General features: G+C 37.7%; 1 protein-coding gene across 10 annotated transcripts in view; it reads left to right on the top strand.

The window, feature by feature from the left end:
* LOC130907988 (ERC protein 2-like) overlaps positions 1 to 25,475 on the top strand; it is a 244,298-nt gene that overhangs the window by 26,996 nt on the left and 191,827 nt on the right. For 9 of the 10 annotated variants that reach the window (XM_057823594.1, XM_057823565.1, XM_057823618.1 and 6 more), the window contains one exon: positions 12,241 to 12,408. The exons of the other annotated variant lie outside the window; for it this stretch is intronic. In XM_057823594.1, coding sequence (XP_057679577.1) covers positions 12,241 to 12,408 — 168 coding nt within the window. The remainder of the gene's footprint in view (positions 1 to 12,240; positions 12,409 to 25,475) is intronic. 10 annotated transcript variants of the gene reach the window in all.

Raw genomic sequence — 25,475 nt, forward strand, 5'->3', positions numbered from 1 at the left:
GATTTGTTGTATATACAGTGCCTTGCAAAAGTATTCGGCCCCCTTGAACCTTGCAACCTTTCGCCACATTTCAGGCTTCAAACATAAAGATATAAAATTTTAATTTGTTGTCAAGAATCAACAACAAGTGGGACACAATCGTGAAGTGGAACAAAATTTTTTGGATAATTTAAACTTTTTTAACAAATAAAAAACTGAAAAGTGGGGCGTGCAATATTATTCGGGTTAGGGTTTATTTTTGAACCATTCCATTGTAGATTTGGCTTTATGTTTTGGATCATTGTCCTGTTGGAAGATAAATCTCCGTCCCAGTCTCAGGTCTTGTGCAGATACCAACAGGTTTTCTTCCAGAATGTTCCTGTATTTGGCTGCATCCATCTTCCCGTCAATTTTAACCATCTTCCCTGTCCCTGCTGAAGAAAAGCAGGCCCAAACCATGATGCTGCCACCACCATGTTTGACAGTGGGGATGGTGTGTTCAGGGTGATGAGCTGTGTTGCTTTTACGCCAAACATATCATTTTGCATTGTGGCCAAAAAGTTCAATTTTGGTTTCATCTCACCAGAGCACCTTCTTCCACATGTTTTGTGTGTCTCCCAGGTGGCTTGTGGCAAACTTTAAACGAGACTTTTTATGGATATCTTTGAGAAATGGCTTTCTTCTTGCCACTCTTCCATAAAGGCCAGATTTGTGCAGTGTACGACTGATTGTTGTCCTATGGACATACTCTCCCACCTCAGCTGTAGATCTCTGCAGTTCATCCAGAGTGATCATGGGCCTCTTGGCTGCATCTTTGATCAGTTTTCTCCTTGTTTGAGAAGAAAGTTTGGAAGGACGGCCGGGTCTTGGTAGATTTGCAGTGGTCTGATGCTCCTTCCATTTCAATATGATGGCTTGCACAGTGCTCCTTGAGATGTTTAAAGCTTGGGAAATCTTTTTGTATCCAAATGCGGCTTTAAACTTCTCCACAACAGTATCTCGGACCTGCCTGGTGTGTTCCTTGGTTTTCATAATGCTCTCTGCACTTTAAACAGAACCCTGAGACTATCACAGAGCAGGTGCATTTATACGGAGACTTGATTACACACAGGTGGATTCTATTTATCATCATCGGTCATTTAGGACAACATTGGATCATTCAGAGATCCTCACTGAACTTCTAGAGTGAGTTTGCTGCACTGAAAGTAAAGGGGCCGAATAATATTGCACGCCCCACTTTTCAGTTTTTTATTTGTTAAAAAAGTTTAAATTATCCAATAAATGTTGTTCCACTTCACGATTGTGTCCCACTTGTTGTTGCTTCTTGACAAAAAAATTTAATTTCATATCTTTATGTTTGAAGCCTGAAATGTGGCGAAAGGTTGCAAGATTCAAGGGGGCCGAAAACTTTTGCAAGGCACTGTATTTTACGAGCGATAATTTATACATGTGTCCACACCTACAGTATATCCAATGTGTGATATGTTTTCATTTAAAAAAAAAAATGTACTCACTCTGGCCATTTCAAGCTTGGCTGCTCCCCTCCTTTGCTTAGCCTGGGGTGGTGGGGTGGTCTCATCAGTGCCAGTCATCGTCCTCTTTCTTGATTTCTCGGGACATTTAGGTGGCTGCGCTTGTATGGTGGGCACCGCATCTGCTTTCAGCAGCAATTTCTTAGCAAAACCTGATTTCATCTGTCCATAGTTCGAATAGCTTTCAGTTGTAAAATGTGCAACACTCAAAACCGTGCCGGAGGCTGGGTCTGCAAAATTAGCCCTTATTGCACGGACGAACTTTACTCATTGTCTGCGTAGTCCAGCTCTTTTTCTCGCGTTCGAGAACTCATGGGTACTACATTGCGACAAATGGCTATTTGTACGCCACATAGTATGACAGTTTTGAACCATTTTAGTGATTTTTTTGATAAAACAAGAACGCAACTCTCTCGTCGATAAACAACGATGGCACCTGCCTCGACCTTTTGTTTCCTGGCTGTGACGTCAAAGCCCCATTCGGCTGTTGCCGGAATACTTTCGGAAATGTTCGTAATTTTCGATCTATTTTCGATAATTGCTGATGAATGTGATTTATTTTTTTGTAATTTTTTTAATATTTGTTATCTTGCCACATAATGGTTCAATTGATATCTCACAGCCCCTTAGTATTTTAATTGTCTTTAAACCTACCCAATTGAAGCCTTTAACATCTCATATAAGACTTGTATTAATCTAGATTAATAGAAATACAGTAGCTAAATCATGTCATGTCCATCCACAGAAAAGAGTATTATACAACAACAAATTAAACGTGCACACAGAAAATGGAAGAATGATTCATTGATGCTATAACTCTTAAGTCTTTTGTTCTATTTACCGATTGATAGTTTATATGGGTAGTGAAGCAGAAAAGATGTGGTTTCATCCTGGCTATATGCCACACTGGAAACCAGCTCTCCCCCTTTCTTTCCCTGTCTTATTCTTTCTTTCCTATTTACTTGCAGCATAGCTATCGTTCAACCAATTTAAGATGATTGCTGATTTGATTGACAATTAAGAAACGATCTATCATAATTCAAATGGATCATTTCCTAAATGGGTAGGCATATTTTTATAAACATACAAATGCACGTCTATCTGTCAATCAGTATGACCACGAGCAGCCAAATGTGATATAGTTTCTCCTGGATTGAATATTAATCTATGAACACATTGAATGTGATAGTAATCAAGTCATGTCAAATTCATAGATTGGCCCTAAATTATTTTTGAAAAAAAATCACAAATGGCTTCACAGTTAAAAATTTTGTATTATTATTGGTATTTTACACAAAGACATAAATATTTAATGTGAATATACTGAAGCAAAATAATGAAAGCTTACCATAATGTCTTAATATAATCTCACATGAACATAACTAACCATGGTTACCATTCTGAGGCCCTGGTTCTTGTGCTTTGGGATTCAATGTAAGCAGAAATGATTTTGAGCTCCCCAAAACAAACATGGATATAGGTCCAAAATAAAGCCCCTGTAGAGGCCATGTGGAAAAACCATAAAACAGAGTTAAAGAGGTCATGATGTAGAGATTTTTTTCCCAAGGGATCAAGGTAAATACTGTATATTTTTAAGAGACTGCTAAAATGCACAACAATACAGTGTATCACAAAAGTGAGTACATCCCTCACATTTCTGCAGATATTTAAGTATATCTTTTCATGGGACAACCCTGACAAAATGACACTTTGACACAATGAAATATAGTCTGTATGCAGCTTACAGTATACAGTATACAGTTATTTTCCCCTCAAAATCACTCAAAAATATAGCCATTAATATCTAAACCCCTAGCAACAAAAGTGAGAACACCCCTTAGAAACTACGTACATCCCTAAATGTCCCTAAATGTCCAAATTGAGTACTGCTTGTCATTTTTCCCTCCAAAATGTCACGTGACTCATTACAGGAGTGCTATCAGCATTGCTGCAGAGATTGAAGAGGTGGGGGGGTCAGCCTGTTTGTGCTCAGACCATACGCCGCACTCTACATCCAATTGGTGTGCATGGCTAACCCCCCAGGAGGAAGCCTCTCCCGAAGACGGTACACAAGAAAGCCCGCCCGTCTCATCAGACCATAGGACATGGTTCCAGTAATCCATGTGCTTTGTTGACATGTCTTCAACAAACTGTTTTGTACTGTTTGGACATTTAGGGATGTACGTTGTTTCTAAGGGGTGTACTCACTTTTGTTGCCAGTGGTTTAGATATTCATGGCTATGTTTGGAGGGGGAAATAAATTAACTCTATTATATAAGCACTGTATGCAATCTGCATACACTGTATGCAGAATGCACAAAATCTGAATTCTGATTCGTTGTTCAACTCAAATGGAATCACATTTCTGCTTTACACAGTCTCTTTTCTGGTGATGTATCCCACATGTGTCCTTTTGTGGAACCTCTTTGGTGTTTAAACACACTAAATATCAATAAAACACACACATGCACATTGACAATGATCTGGCTTGGTCTGTTGTCAAATTGAGGCTGCTCTTCCAGCCAGAAAAAACTCAGTGTTTTTTTTCTCTCAATTTTTTTCACTTTAACCTCACACGGTTTTTTTACCTTACCACTTAACTGCCAATTTTAATGTGCCCCACACACACCTAAAGTGGCAAACAAATAATACAGCTCCTTAGATCACTTAGATAAGTCAGATCACCCACTATGAAATAGAATTTTAACTTATTTTCATTTTAGCCATTAAAGCAAGTACCCAAAATAATGTGAACATATTCTTCTCACTCTAATTCGGCACACAGGATTTTACATGAAACACATACGGGTACTTGGAAGAATCGCTGACTTTTGCTCTTTAGTTTTTTTGGGATGTATGCATGAATATGCAGTAAACATGATTACAGACAGGAAACCTTTACAATTTAAATATGTATGGTTTAGTGGTGCTTCTTCTCTTACACAAATACACTGTGGACCTAAATGTTTAATCCCAACATTAATACACACTGGATATGGAGTGCTTTATCAGCCCTACATAGGCGTGTTTTGATCCACATACCTACCTAAATGTACTTCAAATCATGTGTATACTGAGACAAATCTGCTTTTATATATATTTAATTACATTCTGTACTGATAAGGATGAATGATGAATAGATAAAATGAGGACCCCCATTGAGACAATTCATTTTTGTTTAAGATTTTAATATTCAAAGAAGGAACACAGTTGGTAAATTAGGGTAAAATCCTTTTATTTTTATGCTCCATTGTGACCTAGTACAATACGTTTTTGTTTTTTTTGTTTTTTGTTTTTTTTCTGATAATGGAGCTAGAGTGCATGCACAGTCACAGCTCAAATACATCTTCTTAAAAAAATAATCAAGCCTAGAACCAGGTATGACTGCAAGCATTCACCTTCCTCTAGTCTATGCAATAAATCCACCCTCTTTTACAAGACAACAAGGCTTGACTGAATGCTTTATTTATTTGGACCTGAGAAAACAAAAGGAAAAACAAATCAGACAGAACCAGTGATATTCTCGAGATAACAGCAGCAATAGTTAAGACAAATAGTTTAGACAACAATAATAATGATAATAATAAACAAAGTCATAATTTATTCATTGTGTCCAAAAAGGAGTAGGATGAAGCATTTGCTTATTAAGCCCCACCCCCATTTCTATTCCTTATTTATATCTGTCCGCCCTATGTAACTAGTCCTCATATTAACAAAGAAATAAAGAAAATGACCATATACATAAGATGCAAGATACACAAAAATAAACGGGACCTAGCCAATAACAGATATGTGAAAACCCCCTATAATTGAACCCCTTCCTCTTCCCTACACCCTGTGAAAACCATGTGCTTGTATCACTTCCTAAACTGGGTCATGCTTGGACATGGCTTGAGCCCCTCATTTAGTTTATTTCACAGCTTCACTCCACAAACCAAAACACAAAAACGTTTTAATGTAGTTCGTACCCTCTGATGCCGTAAGTGAAGCTCTCCCCTCAAACTGTATTGCCCTTCTCTGTTAAAAAACAATTTCTGTATGTTGCCAGAAAGTGACCTGTCTATAGCCTGATACATGAGCTGAGCTGTTTGAAAATGAACCGAGTCCATGAATTGTAATGTTCCGGAATTTTAAGATAAAGTATTTGTATGCTATAACCAGCATTATTTACTATTCTTATGGCTCTTTTTTTTGTAAAATGGATAGTGAATTTATAGTACATTTATAATTATTACCCCAGACTTCTGCACAGTAGTGTAAATATGGCAGGATTGAAAAACAGTAAAGTATGTGGACTGATTTATTATCAAGACTGTGTTTTGCTTTACTCAGGACTGAAATGCTTCTTGATAATATACTTTGTATATATTTTATTTGAGCTTTCCAGTTAATCTTCTCATTAATAACTACCCCAAGAAACTTGTTTCCATAGACCCTTTCAATATTTACCCCATCTATCTGTATTTGTACTTCACTATATTTAATGTATCTGCTAAATAACATGAATTTTGTTTTACTCAAGTTTAATGATAATTTCTTTCAGTAAAACCAAGCTTTTAGTTTACAAATTTCATCAGAAACTCTACCCAGTAGATCATGTAATCCCCACCCCAGAAGATACTAGTGTCATATGCGAATAAAACAACTTTTAGTATTCTTTAAACTTTGCATGTATCATTTATATAAAGAATAAACAGTTTTGGACCTAATACTGAACCCTGGGGGACACCACAAGCAATGTCCAAGAATGATGATGAGTTGTAACCCAACTTCACAAATTGTTTTCTGTTTCTTAAATAACTCTTCACCCAGTGTAGTCCCACTCCCCTGTTCCCATACTTTTCAAGTTTATTGATTAAAATGTCATGATTAATGGTGTCAAACCTTCTTAAGATCAATGAATATTCCAACTGAGTGTAATTTGTTATCAATAGCGTTAGTGATCTCAACTGATTCTATTAAAGCTAGTGATAATGAACTGTTTGCCCTAAATCCATACTGACTGTCGAAAAGTAAGTTATATTTACTTATGAATTTATCTCATCCGTTGTTGAATAATTTTTCTAGAATTTTGGAAAATTGTGGAAGTAGAAAAACATGCCTGTAATTTGTGAAGTGGTGTCTTATTCCCAGTCTTATATAATGTCACTACTATAGCTGTTTTCATTTTGTTTGGAAATCTACCAGTTTGGAACTGAAAACTAAGTTACTATATTTCAATTTTTGGCACTTCTGTGTGTGTGTGTGTGTGTGTGTGCGTGTGTGTGCTGGGGTGTGTGCGTGTGTGGGAGTGGATGGGATGTTGTTACATCTGTGTTTTTTGTTGTTACTTCTGCAGCCTGTGGGCAAACAGCTGTGTTGCCATGGTTCTACATGACACAACACACTTTGGGGTGGCCTGAGACTGTCCCCCTTACTCCACCCTTTATGTCTTGCTGTGAGGCAGTTAACATTCACTTAATATTCTTAACTGACCCTGAGCTAAAATGTCTGTTTCATTCCTGATCTCACTTTTGAAGGCATCTTATGGCCCATTGCAGGGTTTTAACAGCTTTATTTATCATCCGAAAGCTACTTCTCTAGTACTAATTACAAAGAGCTAACAGTTTAACACATGCTTCTGAAAGAGCACACAACTCTTTATAAACCAGTCAATGTTAATATATTCAAATAATCAGTTCTACAAAATTAGTTAATTCAACTTCTGAACCTGAACTGGTTGCGAGCCATTCACAGGGCACATATAGACACACAACCATTCACGCACACACCCGCACCTACGGGTAATTTGGAGTTTCCAATCAGACTACCATGCATGTTTTTGGGATGTGGGAGGATGCCGAAGTAGTTCTACAACATTCATAGAAAAATTATATTGTCCCATGACTGTCTCAGTGACGCATGTGATGAGTGTCTGGAATCCATGTTCATTGACCCTGGTTTAAAGTATGGCATAAAAAATGCATAATGCAACAGCATTAATTAAGTTTTGTGGAAAAAGGGAGGATATAATTTGTTTATATACAGTTTTACCTCTACTTACCACATGAATTGGTTCTGGAAGTTGTCTCGTAACCCGAAAACTTCGTAAATGGAGACGGGTTTTACATGTAAATGCCCTAATCCGTTCCAAGCACGATAGGCACGCCACATTAGATTTTATAATTGGTGTAAAACCGGAATAAAACAACAGCCAAACACATTGGAATCGATCCATAATACTAACCTAACCGTTAATACCTGTTATGAAGTAGATAATAAAACAAAATGCAAAGAAAAGAAGAAAAAAACATCTTACCTTTTGAGAGAGGCAATGTCGTCTTTCACGAAATCGATGATGCCTATCGCCTAGCTCAGGGGTCTCCAACCCAGTCCTCAAGGCCCACTGTGGGTCCTGGTTTTTGTTCCAGCCGATCCAGCAGAGGCAGTTGAGCCAATGAGGCTTCTGCTAAAACAAGCCACACCTGACTGCAATCAACTGATTGCACTTGTACAACACCAGATTGGGGAAAAAGTGTTGTCATCTTGTTTGGTAGGAATGAAATCCTGCACCCACAGTGGGCCTTTGTGGAATAGGTTGGGGACCCCTGGCCTAGCTCAATGTTCGTGTCACAAAAACACGAGGAGATTTACAGTGGTATGAAAAAGTATCTGAATCTTTTGGAATTTCTCACTTTTCTTCATAAAATCACCATCAAATTTGATCAGATCTTTGTCAGAATCACACAGATGAAAAAACAGTGTCTGCTTTAACTAAAACCACCCAAACATTTATAGGTTTTCATTTTTTAATGAGGGTAGTTTGCAAACAATGACAGAAGGGGGAAAAATAAGTAAGTGAACCATCACTTTTTTTTGTGGCCCCCACTTTGGCAGCAATAACTTCAATCAGATGCTTCTTTTAGCTGCAGATCAGTCTGGCACATCGATCAGAACTAATTGTGGCCCAGTCTTCTCTACAAAACTGCTGTAGTTCAGTAAGGTGCTGGGATGTCTGGCATGAGTCGTTGTCTTTAGGTCATCGCACAGCATCTCAATGGGGTCCAAGTCTGGACTTTGACTTGGCCACTCCAGAACGTGCATTTTGTTCTTCTCAAACCACTCTGAAGTTGATTTACTTCTGTGTTTTGCATTATTGTCTTGTTGCAGTCTTCATCCTTTTTTTTTAGCTTCAAATGTCTGACAGACGGCCTGAAGCTTTCCTAACCCTGATAAACTTTTAAATTCATTCTTTCATTAATGATTGCAAGTTTTCCAGGCCCTGAGGCAGAAAAACAGCCCCAAGTCATGTTGTCCCCTCCGCCATGCTTCACGTTTGGGATGAGGTGTTGATGTTTGTGAGCATTTCCATTTTTCCTCCACCCATGACATTGTGTGTTACTCCCAAACAATTCAACTTGGATTTCATCAGTCCACAAAATATTTTGCCAAAACTTATGTGGAGTGTCCAAGTGCCTTTTTGAGAACATTAAACGAGCAACAATGTTTTTTGCTGGAAATCCGTATAATTTGCTGAATCAATTTGGTCCTCGATACCATACAGGTTCGCATCAACGTAAATAAATGATAATTAGGTGCTATTACTGCAATGACATAAACGGTTAGCATGCGTTCCCTAGCAGTAGCACATTGTTCAAACAACCACACAACTGGCTCTAAGTGTCTGATCGCGGGTGGAAAACACACAACAACAACAGACAAGATGATACACACAGGCGTTGCCTCTGTAGAGATATTTTAAAAGCATAAACAATGAACATAGGTTCGCAGCCGTATTTCTCCCTCGCTAACTCGCCCACTCACTCAGAGCTACGTAGCTGTCAGTCTTCTTCTGGTGTGTGAGCGCTCCTCTTCACGTAAACAAGTGCGAGTGCGCCCCCACGTGGACGTGAAAGCGCTACAAACTAAAAGCATGCATTTCAATATAACAAAAGTCAATAATACAATTGAACACACATTGCCAAAGGCAGAACGTGAACGTGGCCATGGCTATTAAGAGTTATGCAGATAACTATAGCATAAAGAACATGCTAACAAGTTTACCAAACCATCACTGTCACTCCCAAAAACCAAAATAACATGTGAAATGATATCATAATGTGTTAATAATTTCACACATAAGTCGCTCATGTCTCATCCCCAGCCAAAATATGAAAAAATCTGCAACTTATAGTCCGAAAAATACAGTAAGTAGAGTTGCCACTATATTTTTAATAAACCAAGACAAATTTTAAAATTTGGATCATCCCTATCAACGTGAGTTAACTGACTATAAATAGGATTAAAATTGAGGAACCATCCTGCCATAGTAGTGAGATGTGACTTAAATTCAAAACTGTTGGGTGAGCAAGTTAGTGTGATGTCTTTGCAATTCAGACATTGTTAAACACTACAACATTGAATGCTGCAATGCAATAAAATGTGAAAAGACTTATACAGCTAGCTTTTTTTTCCTTCATCAATGTTCTCCCCTAAATGATTCCAGTTTGTTTGTATAGGCGTCTTTTCACAATGAAGTGGAAAAAGTAATGAAACTTTTATCTTGAGGTCATTTCTTTGTATAATAAAGCCTGTAAATTTACAGTGTTGCCATTTCATTTCCAGTGTAGATACTGTGTTATATTATTTTACACTGATTTAAAAGTTACATACAATTAAAATGTTACATCAGGATATTTGTGGTGTATGAGGAATGTTTTTCATATCACTAGCCCAACTAAATTCCCACAATGAGTATGTATCCTCAAGGGACTGCAACAGTTACTATGTAAACTGTCTAAGTGTCCACTAGACTTGGCCTGCCGCGGTCTTCCCATCGTGTCTGGTTCTGCTGTCTTAACTGTGGTCGACTCATATTGTCCCTGGGTTGTTTATTGCGGTCCAGAGCCCGCTTTGGGCCTGATACCTTTGCCGATTTTGCTGCCAAAAAAACTTTTATGATGAAATGTGAGGCAGGAAAAAGGGAGCTGAGGGCAAACAGAGGAGATGTTTTCTTTGAGCCTCTGTTTCAATTGGCTAACCAGTGTCCAGAATACACATTTGGCTATCTTTGAAAGAAACAGCAAGCCAGCTCAAATGGATGTTTAAATTTGCGTACTCGTGTGTGGCGTTTTTGTGCATTAAACAAACGTACCTAAATGTTTTCCCTACAAATAGCAAAGACTGCAATTTGAATGCATTTTCCAAAAAGAATCTTAAACATATGTGAATGAATTTCAGGGTTTATCATCCAGTGTTGTTAGGTGTGTAAATGAAAGTCAAAGAGAAGAACTTTTTAGGACCACTCCTGAGAAATGTTAAATTGTTGTTGATATTCAAATGGAGTGATACATTTGAGGTTTCACATTTTTCTCTCGTTCTGTTTTAACTTTTGTGATCCTTTCAGCTCTTTTCTCGTCTATCCATCTCGGTTTTCCGCAGTTCTCTTTCTGGCAGCAGTCGGTGCTTTTAGAGGGTATTAGCTGGGTGTCCTTATTGTACTATCCCAGCTTAGTGGGCCAGTGCAGGTGAGAGTGGGGATTTCCTGCTCAGTCTCTCCAGGACATTCTTGCTAAATTGCTCCTTTCCAGGTGGAATTGGAGGTTAGCTGTGCTCTTTGTACTCATGTTGCAGAACCCAAACTTCAGCTTGCACTGATGTGAACACACTAACATACCAAAGGTGCAAGGATTAGTCGGTGTCACCTGGTTTGTGGGGGGGGGGGGTGCGTGTCGGTGTAGGGGTGGGTGTGTGGATGTGTGTGAGTACAGCAGGGGCAGGACAGAACTTGGCTCAGTTGTCTGACTCTGGTTGTCTGCCAGCAAAGCAATATAAGACAAGCTGCGCCATCTTACACCGGTGGGGCCTGGCCTGCTTTTAATGCAACTTCTTGAGAGAAAAACTTTGTGTGCTTTTGACCTTTTTGCTGCCTTCTTTTCTACTCACCCAGAAACGCCAATCCAAAATGGATATCATTAAAAACCAAACCCCCAAAAATCTGCCATTATCATTCCCGTTGAAATACTAAAAAAAAAAAAATAATAATAATAATAATAATAATAATAAAAAATCAAAATGCCAATGCAAGACTGTGTTTATATGGATATACGATATCTGGAAGATCTATTTACGTTTTGATCAATCAGTAAGTTTTAGGGATGGTGAGTAACAGTGAATTTGGTTGAGTATGTATTTTTCATTAATGGACAAACATGTACTTTTATCCCAGAAAATCATGCAAGACTTACTGGTAATGTAATTTTGAGTTGAGTCACAGCAGAGAAAGCCATATAATACTCTTGACAGCCAGATACATTTTTATGTGTGTTTGTGTGGGATCCTCTCAGCGGGCAGTAAAGCAGAACATTGATATATGTCTAAAGGAGACTTTAATGTGTGTGCTTGTGTGTGTCTCGACAGTGAGATATTTGGCAGCTGTTACCACGATCATATTTTGCATACTTACACACGTTTTACTTTACTGGCACAAAGCAAAACGTGTCCTACTTTCAAAAGTCAACAAGCAGATCTGAGTGAAACATACCACTTTTTACACGTATTCCACGTGGGGTTAAATATATTGCATAAGCTCCCATTTAATACTGCAAGTTTAGTTATTTTGGGGGATTTTTTTTTTTTTTGGTTTTATTTAATCCTCAAGGCTCTCTTTATTTGTAGGCATGAGCGTACTATATGAAAAATGTTTGATCCTCCACAATGTACTTAGTTTTTGTGATTTTAACTATTTTAGGTTGATGCTCTAAGGGTGCGTTTGGAAGAAAAAGAACAGTTCCTGACGAAGAAAAACAAGCAGCTTCAGGACCTGACTGATGAAAAAAGCACTCTAACAGGAGAAATCAGAGACATGAAGGATATGCTGGATGTCAAAGAAAGAAAGGTCAATGTCCTCCAGAAGAAGGTATGTGTATTTACTGTTCTTAGCATTACCGTACCAAAGAATCATGCAACACTAGTTTTCTGTAATATGTTCAGTTTTTGAAAAAGGCATGTTTTAGCGAACTACTGTAGCTCCATACTTGTGTTGAATACCAATTAGTGACATTGAGTGCTGTGTTTTCAAACCAAAATACATATGAAAGGTTTGGTCTGAGTGCTAAATTTGAGGATAACTCTTGCCAACCAGTAGCAATTAATCTACGAACATGGTGTAAGAAAACAAATTTTTATTGGTTTTTTGGTGCTTTTGGTAGGAAAATCTGTTGTCACGTAGCCTATCCTTTTCAAAAATGTTCAACAAATTTCAGAGCGTTGTAAATGTTTTAGAGCTTGTAAATAGCTGATTTTATATTTGAATTACTGTCCACTTTCCTGTTTTGTTTCTCTTCAAATGTTTGGAAATAAACAGAAATATCAAAACAAGCAAGTCCACAAAAATGGATAACAAAATCATAATGGTAAATTGAAATGCAGATTTTATTTGTTCTGTGAACACAATCCTAACTCCTAACATTTATTTCAAATGCTCTTCCTCCATTGAAATAAATGGAAATGGTGTTAATCAGTTTTAGCTGTTTGTGTTGACGTTTCCATTGTTTTACGGTTCACAACGGCATCAAATAGATGTTTCAATCAGGCGATCTCTATATGTATTTTCCCTCTATGTGTTAGCTCTAAATCAGTGGACTGTAATTCATTGCTCGTTGTTTATATCTGAGGTTGTTTCAAATACACAATTCCATGTTTTATGTTTCATTTGACAATAAATTGAAAGTCGCAATAAACAGTTCTACCATATAAAACTTGGGCTTTTGCTCACAAAGCTGAAAACTGGCCAAGTGCAGCTTGTAACTTGAAAACCTCAAAAACACAAGCGGCCATTGTACAACATTAGAGCTTCACTTATTTTAAAAGTTAAAAACCTAAGTATAAATAAAACACAACTGTGCACCATCCAGCAAATACAGGACACAAATGATTCTACAGCCACGGGGAAAAATGATGTAATCACCAATCTTGGTAAGTGTTCACTCTGTTGATTTATTGTGTACAAAAAACAAACAAACAAGCAAACCATGGACAGGACACAAAACTTAAGTCATTTCAAACGGCAACTTCCTTTGAAAGAAACACTTACAGAAATCAAGAGAAATGTGGTTGTCAGTAACGATTACATTTACAGTCGAAGCGCAGGAAGACATACGGAATTACTCAATTATGAGGCAAAAATTATGGAGTCATTAAAATCTGATGATAAAAAATATGGAATGATTAAACAAAAACAATTGAATTGATGTCTGGATTATATTCAGGCTGTGACATTCATTTTACATATGTGTTTTCACAGTTTTTGCTCAATGGTAAGACTTGATTTCATCCCCTCTGAAATATCCTTTCAAAGGACGGGATAAGAAATGTGTCTAAATGTCAACGCAAAGCTGTGCATTTCTTGATAATGCAACAACAGCCATCTTATCTGTGCCTTTCCTGCATCTTGCATCATTATTAAGTGCAGACATGTGCATTTCTTCTTCTGGCAATTATCATAAATCTTATTGAAACAGTACCAACAAATGTACCGGCACTATCACCTGTTTCAGTGTAGATTCGTAATTAAATTAATTAATCCCTGATTAATTATGACTTCCATACAGTTAGGGTTGCAGCTATAGATTGTTTTAGTAGTCGATTAATCGATGAACTAGCTAGTTCGAAGAATTGAGTAATCGGATAAGGAACGTAAAAAATACCTGACCTGAGCCTTAAACGGTATGAAAAAAAATAAAATAAATGAGGATATATGTACAACAAAAGACCAATTGGCTAAGTTACAGTACATAGCAAAAGTCCGCTAGCCTAAATGCTATAAAATGCCAACTTTTTTTTTTTTTTTTTTTTTTACAATGCTCTTAACAAATAGTTCAAACACATACAGTATTCTGACAAAAAAAAAAACTTTAAACTAAATTACAAATCCATTAAAAAACATTAGCTCAAACAAAAACTTCGCTTATGTTGGTCTTAACAGGGAGCAGTTGGATTCAGCCATGTGAAATGAGCCAGACTAGAAGGCAGTGTATCCACCCAAATCAATAAAACTAAATGAAAACACTTTCAAATCAAACCGTTACAACGCCACTTTAATTAAACGAATACTCGAAGCAGCAAAATTTAATTAGAATTTTTTTTTTTTTTCTAATCAAGTACTTGAATTAATCGAATACCGTAATCGTTTCAGCACTACTTACAGCCATCCACCATCTAGGACAGCTTTTTTTTAATTTATTTTTTTTTTACACCATTGTCTTTGTGTGTTCAGGATTGCTTTTGCTTGTTTTTTTTCTGTATGTAAATCCTTATGTTTGCAATTTCTTACAGTTCAGTTACATGTTGACTCCAGTTTCCTTGCAATTGTTCCTTTTTGTGTTTTTTGTTGGTAATCATTCTATTTTCAAAGCATATTGCTTTTAGTTTTCTGTCTTGACACTGATGTCTGTCCAGTATGCTTGTGTTTGACAACCTTCCAATGCAGTTTGTACATGGTTCACATTTTAGTCACAGCTAACTGTGAACAACCAACATCTTTTACAACACTGTGTGGTAACTTAACTTGAAGAAATTTCGTAATCGCCTCCTTTTTTTCATGACATTGACTGTCATGTTGGAGCCGTGAAAGGCAGTAAGCATGCAACAGTTTACCAAAGTATGATCACTTCTTTAACTTGCAGACTAATGAGCTGATCAAATATAACTCGAGTGTTATGTTTCTTTTTTTTCCCTCCAAATTGAGTGAGTCCATATTTTTTTTCTCCCTTGCTTGCACTGGAGCTCCGTAAGTGAGTACCAGAATTTTTGTTCTAGTTCTCTTTTAGTGTTTCCTAAAGCCAAAACATAGCAGTTTAAAGTACCTACAACAGGATAAAAAAGGGTTAAATAGCATTATTATGTGAATTAGAATCCTATTTTGAGATGATTCGACTATATACAACAATTTAGCAATGCGCAGATGACGAGAAATTAGTCTTTTAATCTGGCGTTTAGCTACGCCTACCATTATTTGGCTCTAGCGTCCCCATCAGGAGGATGACGTCGGCAGGGTCATGGTTTCATCTGATTTAGTCAATGACTTAGTCATTATAGCGCTCTAGCGCCTCCATCTGGGTGATGACCTAGGCAGAGTAACAATTTCAGCTGGTTTAGAATTCAGCCCATTGAGGGGGAAGATTCAGAACGAGAAAAATGCGACAGAGATTAGCAAAATGTCATCATCGTTTTAATCTCTCCAATATTTTTACAGGATATTGTTTTCATTGAAGTATTTTTCCCCAATTGCTAAATAAATGGTATGGTCATGACAAATAGCAGTCTTGTGCTAAATGGAATATGAAAAATTAAAAATGCATTTATTCAGTATGACATGGTAAAATTACTCCATAATGGTCAAAACTGTCCACTTCTTGCACCTCCCAAACCATATTTTATGCCACCAGAGTTAGTAATTTCCCTGCCTCGGCTTCGGAGAGCGTAAACAAACCAGGTAGCGTGACAGCTAGCCGACATGTTAACCCGAACAGAGTAATGTTTCAAAGTCTCCGAAGTGAAAAATCACACATAACTAGCCCGGATCTTTTCACACGGCGGTGGGGTTGTCGATTGTCGACCGGCCACATGACGAGGGCAATAAGCCGGGTATAGCGCTTTCCTGGCGGGGGTGTTTGCAATAAGCCGCCGGTCGTCGGTCGAGTGTCGTTCTCGTTGGAAAAGGAGCATGTCAGCCACAAAATGCAAGCCACCTCCATATTAAAAAGTGCCATGATCCCAGTATTTGACATAATACAAAACATGATGTTTACTCACTTCCTCGTAAGTCCAATGGTCCCACAGTTGTCGCACACTTGTTTTGGCCGATCTTTGGGTGAACGGGACCTTTCCGAATCCCAAAAAGGCTCACACACCTCGCCCTGGTGCAAATAGACGAATTAATCCACAAAATTAGCTGAATCCGCAGTCCATCTCCATGCTATAAAGCAATACTGTATTGTAGTGATGGCAGCCTGAAACTCAGACTTCGAAACGTGCTCCAAACCGACAACGTAGATTTATATTGGACCACTGCTCCGGAGCTTGCTTCAAACCACGTGACATATGACGTATGAAACAGGAATTGTTTCAGTTCTTCAATGAAACACCCCTATCGGTTCATAATCCAATCGGATGGGTCACAGACACTGGCGTCTTTATTCTGACAAGTGACTAGCTGAGGTGATTTGAATTATAGCATCTCATTTTTTCATAACGGCGCAAACAAATGTTAATTTTGCGGGTTGGTGTCCTCGTGGTTTGCGTGAGTTTTTGCAGTCGACTTGCTGGAAATCTGTTTCGTTTGATCATTAACGAGCAAGCTAGGACGAGAGGTCGTTCTGAAATGTGGGAACATTATGATCTGATCGCTCCTGATAAGGTACGTGCGCTGTCTATAAACACATAACATAAGTAATGTCATTTTAAAAAGTTACATTGCTAACAAAATTAAAGTTATTGCCAGAGATGCGTCTGATACCAGGAGGTCAAGGAATGCCTCAGCAGATGCAACGCAGGAGGTGCAGTGATAGTTTATTGATCCATGCCTGGGAAGAGCCAAAAACCCACTTATTTACTGGCAAAATCATCAGAATGTGTACCCTCATTTATTCCATTCGGCAAAACATTTTTTATGCAGCATCATGTTTCCTGTGAGCAAGTATTTTCTAAATGTGGAGAAGTTACTGTATAAGCAAAAAAGAAATCGACTCAATCCAAAAACTCTGCGGATAGTAATGTACCTCAATAAAAATCTTTAAATGTTCCCCATCCCACATAATGACCATAGTTACACAAGCACACTGAACCCCCCCCCCCCCGTCGCTCACATCAGTGACACAAAACATTCATAGCTCTTTATTTGTAAATAGTCACCCTCTTAAAATACTTAAAATATTCGCCTATGCCATATTTGAACAAATATTTACTCAATTCTGCCTCTGAAATGGAATTAATCATCAATACAGTGTAGAGAATTTGGTTCAGTATTTCATGTTTTCGAAAATACATAAATAAATAAAACCCAAAATAAAGTGACTTAGGCGATTATTGTACGAGGATGACGAAATAGCACATCAAAATCAGGTTTCCTGTATGCATCACACTTCAGGGGGAAAGACAGCTTGTGAGCCCCTGCAGTTCCAGCTTTTGCCAGGAGGTGTCACTGGTAATGAAGTTTCATGGACTGAACCTATTTTCGAATCAATTGGCCAAGTGGTTTGGAACTTCACATGAAGCTTCATTGGCCGTAACCACTGTATTGTGAGATGCTGTCCCTGGTGACATCACATTCACATTTCTCCTAAACCCGAGACTGGAGCCAGAAGTCACTCATTTTCATGGCGTGGGATTAAAAAATTGAATATATAAAACGATTGCTTCCGCACACATCCAAGTGTTCCATTTAATTCAGGAGCATAAAACACCACGTGTAATATGATGTAAACATGCTTTTTGGTGTCATACGCACTTTAAAATGACAAACGTTTTGTGTCCTGTCTATTGTTTGGTTATGACATACACAATTAAACAACTGAGTTAGCATCCCCCAAGACCACTGATTCCATAATTTTTACCAGGGGTTGTACACACTGTCATGCACATATCACCAGCATTAATGAGAAATATTTCTATTTTTAGATGACAACTGTTATTATCATTTCCTTTATAAGCCAATTGCACACATGCAGTTACCCTGTCAACTTACTTCTTTCCTCTCATGTCAACAATTTAGATCTCCCTCTCTCACCTTTCACCTCCCCTTTTCTGGTTGCACATTAATTGAAAATTGCCTCCTAAGATCATATGTCACTTCATCAGTCTCTGTGTTTTCACGTTTTACTGCATGCATATTAATACCTCTAAGCATTTCCCAGCAAGACACTTAAGCGTGGTCTTCTGTGCAGTATACAGCCGTTACAGAATTGTAGGGAATATAAAACTGCCAAGTAGTATTGCTTTGTCTCCTACTTGAGACTTAAGTTCAACCCTTTTTTTTTAGTAAACATGTTCCATCCCTAAAATGGTTAAGCTAAACAATTTGACATGACATGTTCAACTCTTTCTCACCTCCTGTCTCGGGAAGTTCGATACAAATCAAGAAAAGATAATTAATGTGTATAGTAGTTCTAATTATTTTAATTGCTGTTTCTGTCAGCCTCCTTCCTCTTTCATGCATTTGTGGATATTTTTCCCGTTCTCTTCTTTTAAAAAATTTACTCTGCTATATTTGGGATGTCTTGCTTTGTGCTCTTGGTTCTCTCTCATTTTGTGTCTGTGACAGACAATTACAGTGTTATGATGTTTGATATGAGAGGAGAACTAACAAAATGGCAGCCAGCAACAGTAATTAGTAGAGTTTGTCTTTAATTATTTGTCATCTTTAAGGTACAGCAATTTGATTTGTATAGCACCAGTGTAGCTTTTTTCTTTTCAAGCTGATCTAGACTAGTCTTTAATTTTCAAAAACCCACTTTTACTTAGTCAGGAAACTTTTATTGACATTGAGTGAGCTGGGTATGTCCTTCGGGTGGATATGGGTTACTCTCAGTAAGGTGTCGTCAAATGTGAATCTTAAAGGGCCACAACGTTTTAGTGAGCTAAAGGTAAGTTTATCTTGGTCAGTTATCCCACATGTAATAACACTATACATTTCAAAAGGCCTTTTCATTTAAAACACCAACAACAATACCAAACCCTGATATTTTTACTTTTCATTATTTTTTTGTTGTTGCTTGCATTGAAACTGTCACTTCAGTCATGTTTTCTTTTATTATTTCTGCATCTAATAAGGACTTCTTGTGCCAATTCAATATCCACACCACTCACATCAGCACTCTGTTGCTTTTTGTTGTTTGTTGACTAAACTAGCAAAATAAAGCATGCTGAATCTGCTAAACAAGCAGAAGCTTGAAACAAAGGCAGTATATGAATTGAGATGTGGAGAAGTAAGAGCAGAATTAGTCCACCACCATCTCGTCCAACCTCAATTTTTTTTAAACGATTTTTTTAAAAACTTGGTTTTGTGTTGTTAGTTTATTTCTTGGTAGTATTTATACAATGGCACCTACCATTGTATATTTGCTTTAAGGTAGCTACAGTGGCATGAAAAAGTATCCGAACCTTTTGGAATTTCTCACATTTCTACATAAATTCACCATCAAATGTGATCTGATCTTTGTCAAACTCACACGGATGTCACAACAGTGTCTGCTTTAACTAAAACCACCCAAACATTTATAGGTCTTCATAGAGAGCAATTGAAACCAATTTTTACCAAACAATTTAGGTCAGGTGTGTGCCCAATCACTGATGAGTGGTTTAAAGCTGCCCTGCCCTATATGACACACACACCTGGTAAGCATTTTCTTGATGAGAAGCATTGTTTAATGTGAATCATGGCTCGGTCAAAAGAGCTGTCTGAAGACCAGCGATCAAGTATTGTTGATTTGTATAACGCTGGGAAAGGTTACAAAACCATCTCTAAAAGTCTGGATGTTCATCAATCGGCAGTCAGAGAAGTTGTCTACAAATGGAGAGAGTTTGGCACTGTTACTTCTCTCCTAAGAAGTGGCCATCCTCTAAAGATGACGCCAAGAGTTCAGCCCAGAACACTCAGAGAGGTAAAAAAAGAACCCTAGAGTGTCTGCTAAAGACTTACAGAAATCACTGGCACAGTCCAATATCTCTGTGCGCACACACCAACTATATGTAAAACTATAGCCAAAAATGTTGTTCATGGGAGGACTCCGTAGAGGAAGCCACTGCTGTCTAAAAAAAATCATTGTTGCTCGTTTAATGTTCGCAAAAAGGCACTTGGACATTTCACAGAAGTTTTGGCAAAATATTTTGTGGACTAATGAAATTAAAGTTTAATTGTTTGGGAGTGACACACAGTGTCATGTTTGGAGAAAAATGGAACAGCTCACAAACATAAACACCTCATCCCCACCGTGAAGCATGGTGGAAGGAGCATCATGATTTGGGGCTGTTTTTCTGCCTCAGGGCCTGCACAACTTGCAGTCATTAATGGAAGAATGATTTCAAAACTTTATCAGGATGTTTTGATGGAAAACCTGAGGCCGTCTGTCAGACAGTTGAAGCTAAAAAGAGGATGGATGCTGCAACAAGACAATGGTCCAAAATACAGAAGAAAATCAACCTCAGAATGGTTTGAGAAGAACAAAAATACACGTATCGGAGTGGCCAAGTCAAAGTCCAGACTTTAACCCCATTGAGATGCTGTGGCATGACCTAAAGACAACGATTCATGCCAGACATCCCAGGAATCTTACTGCAGGCGTTTTGTAGAGAAGAATGGGCCAAAATTAGTCCTGATCGATGTGCCAGACTGATCTGCAGCTACAGGAAGTGTCTGGTTGAAGTTATTGCTGCCAAGGGAGGGGCCACAAAATATTAAATGTGATGGTTCACTTACCGTATTTTTCGGACTATTAGTCGCACCTGAGTATAAGTCGCACCAGCCCAAAAATGCGCAATGAAGAGGAAAAAAAAAAAAAAACTGGCACCGGGGTATAAATCGTATTTTTGGAGGAAATTTGCTTGATAAAATCCAACACATATAACAGATATGTCATCTTGAAAGGCAATTTAAAATAAAAATACAATAGAGAACAACATGCTGAATAAGTGTACAGTATGGTAATGTTACATGATGCATGAGCAACGAAATGCGAACGTGCCCAGTATGTTAACGTAGCATAGCTATTAAGAGTTATTCAGATAACTATAGCATAAAGAACATGCTAACAAGTTTACCAAACCATCAGTGTCACTCCAAAATACCAAAATAACATGTGAAATGATATAATAATGTGTTAATAATTTCACACATAATTCGCTCCACAGTATAAGTCGCACCCCAAGCCAAACTAAAAAAACTGTGACTTATAGTCCGAAAAATACGGTACTTATTTTCCCTCCTTCTGTCATTGTTTGCATGCTAGCCTCATTAAAATATGAAAACCTATAAATGTGTGGGTGGTTTTAGTTAAAGCAAACAGTTTTTTCATCTGTGTGATTTTGACAAAGATCAGATCACATTTGATGGTGATTATATGCAGAAATGTGAGAAATTCCAAAAGGTACAGATACTTGTTCATCCCACTGTAGCGCTCAAAAAAACGAAACGCATTTTGTATTTTATTACACAATATACGGTACTAGTATGTAATTTTATTTGTGTTTTTCACTTTACAGTTTACCTCACCTGGAATATATTTGAAACCATGAAAATTAGATTTCCTTTTTTTCCTGGGACTGTTCATAATCTGCCCATCTATATTTAATTTGCATCTCCACTTTGTCCATCTCCAACAGGTCTATAAATATGTCGAGCTTGATCATTGAGATCGATTCAAAAATGGTCAATTCCCATTGACGAGTATAAGCGACTCAAAATATATAATACTAATTTAAGACTTTCTGTGAGAGGAGTTCATGTTTAAAGGTTTTGCAGTGGTGTTTGTTTTGTACCAAGTCATACTTGCCGCTTTTTCGCGACCTCTTATATCTATACTGTACCAGCATTTTGAGTGCCTCACTTCATCTGTTAAAACTTGAGTTCCAAGCTCTTTGACATGTGTAACTTTAGGAGTGGTAAGGACCTCTACTTTAACCTCTCATTTGTGCCGTGCTTTTTCTTTAATTGCGAAAGTGATACATGACTTGCATGTATGTATTTCTTGACTCAGATGACGGTTACCAATATTTCTCATCGGCCTCCCCATGGCCAACTACTATGACTTATAGTGTGGCACCATGATGTCACTGATATAGCTTTATCCTTAGGTCAATTCTAATAGTTTAGAGGCTGAATTTAATGAAGAATAATGAGCAACTGCTCTTTATTGAACAAATGAGTGTGACTGCAAGGTTTCTACCCTCTCATTTTTTTGGCTTCCCATATCACAGTGTGGAACAGTTGAAGCTCTGTTTGGAACTCCCTTCGTCCTTGCGACCATGACCAATGCATAAAGATGAATTTATTTATTTATTTTCATTTTTTTTCTTTCCTTCTCCACTCTTTTTCACTAGGAGTGGGGTTGTGGGAGGCATAGAGGCAGAGACGTTTGTGGTGCAGTTTTGGCATGCATGTGTTATTCATGTTCAAACATTGTGGTCATCCCAATCCATATTCATGCTTTTAAAAAGCCAAGCTTTGTGTGTGGAAGTATAGTATCCACTATCAGGTTCCCTCCCTATGGCAACCACAGACGGGTAGCTTTAGTTACCTCTGCCTAAGCTGCATATAAAATGTACTGTGAATATATACTATATACATTATATACCCGTACACAGTCACCTCCAAAAGTATTGGAACAGCAAGTTCAATTCCTTTGTTTTTGTTTTATACTGAAGACATAGGGGTTTCAGATAAAAATGTAATTATGACACTGGTGTTCAGAATTCCAGCTTTTATTTTCGTGGATTTTACATCCAGATGCGTTAAATAACCCAGGTAAGATTTCGTTTGTTTGAACTCAGTCACTTTTAAAGTGGGCAAAAGTATTGGAACATGTGAGTGATGGGTTTTTCTAGTTGCCCAAGTGTTGCCTTTAAGATAGATTGTTGAGATTTTAATGATGGGGGTGGGGGGTGCAAAATGTCATACCAACCAAATGCTGTGGTGAAATAGGGTAATGGTCTGGGGCTGCTATTGATCATTCTGGTTGGCTTTCTGAGATTTATGGGAGCCATCAAATCTGTTTTCTACTAGAAAATCCTGAATGACTATGTTTGACCATCAGTCATTAATTCAAACAGAAATGCACTTGAGTTCTAAAGCCGGACCAAACTCAAAAATAAACAAGCTAGTCAAATTCTGATTGGCTTTAAAAAAAGCAGAAAAACAACAACGATCCATTTTTGACATGGCCTCGTGAAAGTTCAGGGTTGAATCTCATTGAAATGCTGTGGCATGACCTTAAAAAGGCATTCATACACAAAAGTTCTGCAGTTTGGCTGAATTAAAACAATTCTGCAAAGTTTGATGCGAAATATTCGTTGCAAATAATAGAAAGTACTTGATTTCTGTTGTTGCTGCTGAAGGTGGTCCAACCAGCTATTTGGTTTTGTAAGCAATCAGTATCGTACTTTTGCACACAGCCGTAGGTACCTTTGAATACTGTATAGTACCCCCCTAACCCCATAATTCGTAAAACCAACATTTAATAACTGTATTTTATTTTTGCTAATGTTATCATTACCTGGTATTTGAAGTTGTTTGATTATCTTAAATATTAAGTCAGGAAACTATGTAGGATTGTATGTATACATGCTTCTGCATGCCCATGGACATCTGTGTGGTTCTCCCTTATCTTATTATTTCACCCTATTTCAGACTCTTTTGGCATTAGATCTGGCATTATGTCATCACTCCCTCCCAGTGTCAACACTAGCTCCGGCCTGGTGTCACTCGCTTTGGCCTGGTGTAGCTAGGGTAACTGACAAAAGGAAATGCTTCTGGTTTCTACTAGGGATGTCCCTATCACATATTTTTTACAACCGAGTCCAAGTCACCGGATTTTGAGAAGAGTCCTGATCCGATACGGGAAAAAAAAGTTTATTATATAATTATTTATTTTTTAAATTGAACAAATGTCCAAACATGTTACTCTCCCACCATGGTGCCTTCATAATGTGAATATTTTTTTAAAAACTAGAATAATGTAGAGAAATGCTTGTCTTTTTCAAATGCTTAAGTGAGTCAACTCAAATCCACTCCCGCTACTAAGAACGGCCTCTCACTTACACAATGAGTTGCCACAGCACCCTTATGACTAGGGATGGGAATTGATACAATTTTTACGATTCCGATTCCATTATCGATATTGCTTAACGATTCGATTCTTAATCGATTCTTTTATCGATTCTAATTTGGGGAAAAAGAAGAACAAACGTTTTGATTGGCATCGAGTTTGTTTAATCAGATGTCACAACCTTACAAACTCACAACGAGGTCAAAAGAGGCCCAAAGCCTCAATGTTAACTGTGGCAATAAGTGCCAAATACACAAGAATGTGTAACATTTTACTGAAACATTTTTTTTAATAGAAATGAAAAATATTGGTATAAATTGGCATATAGGTCGTTGTTCTGCCTTTGGCAATATGTGTTAAAGCAGGGATCCCCAAACTTTTCCCTTCTCTGATGAGGGGCCGGGGTCAGTTTGTAACAGAAAAAAGTGTGACGATTGCAGGATTGCCTAAATGTAAAAATGTATTGTTTTTCAGAATGCCACGATTAGATAACCCTTTCTGGATTCTTCATGGAACAAAAGTAAATAAAATAAAAATATAATATAATATAATATAATAATAATAAATAATAACACTATTAATTAAATAGATAATAACAAAATAACCCTCTCTGAGTTCTTCACGGAAAAAGGCCAGTAAATAAATAACACTATTAAGAAGAGAAAAAAAAAAAAATAATAATAATTCAAAATGCTCTCTGGTATTGTTCAGGGGGCCAGACCAAATGTGCAAATGTGAGGCGGGCCGTAGTTTGGGGACCCCTGTGTTAAAGTGTATTATTTACCATTATATTGAAATGCATGCCTTTTAGTTTTTATGGTGCGTTCACGCTCAAGTGGGGGCACCCTTGCGTTTCCTCACGCGAAGAAGAACGCGCTCATGTGAAGAAGAGCGCGCTTACACGCGAAGAACTGCCGCATCCAAGCGAGTGAGCAAGTTAGTGGAAGAGGGAAACATTGATACGAGCCTACGTTCTTTGTTAATTTTTGTAAAATATCTACAGAGGCAATGCCTGTATGTATCATCTTTTGTGTTGTTGTTGTGTGTTTCCACTCGCGATCGGACACTTAAATCCAGCTGTGTAGTGGTTTGAACGATGTGCTAATGCTCGCGAACGCATGCTAACAGTTTGTGTTATTACTGTATTAGCAGCTAATCATTGCTGATT

Source organism: Corythoichthys intestinalis, chromosome 2 (genome assembly GCF_030265065.1).
Source record: "Corythoichthys intestinalis isolate RoL2023-P3 chromosome 2, ASM3026506v1, whole genome shotgun sequence".
NCBI lineage: Eukaryota > Metazoa > Chordata > Actinopteri > Syngnathiformes > Syngnathidae > Corythoichthys > Corythoichthys intestinalis.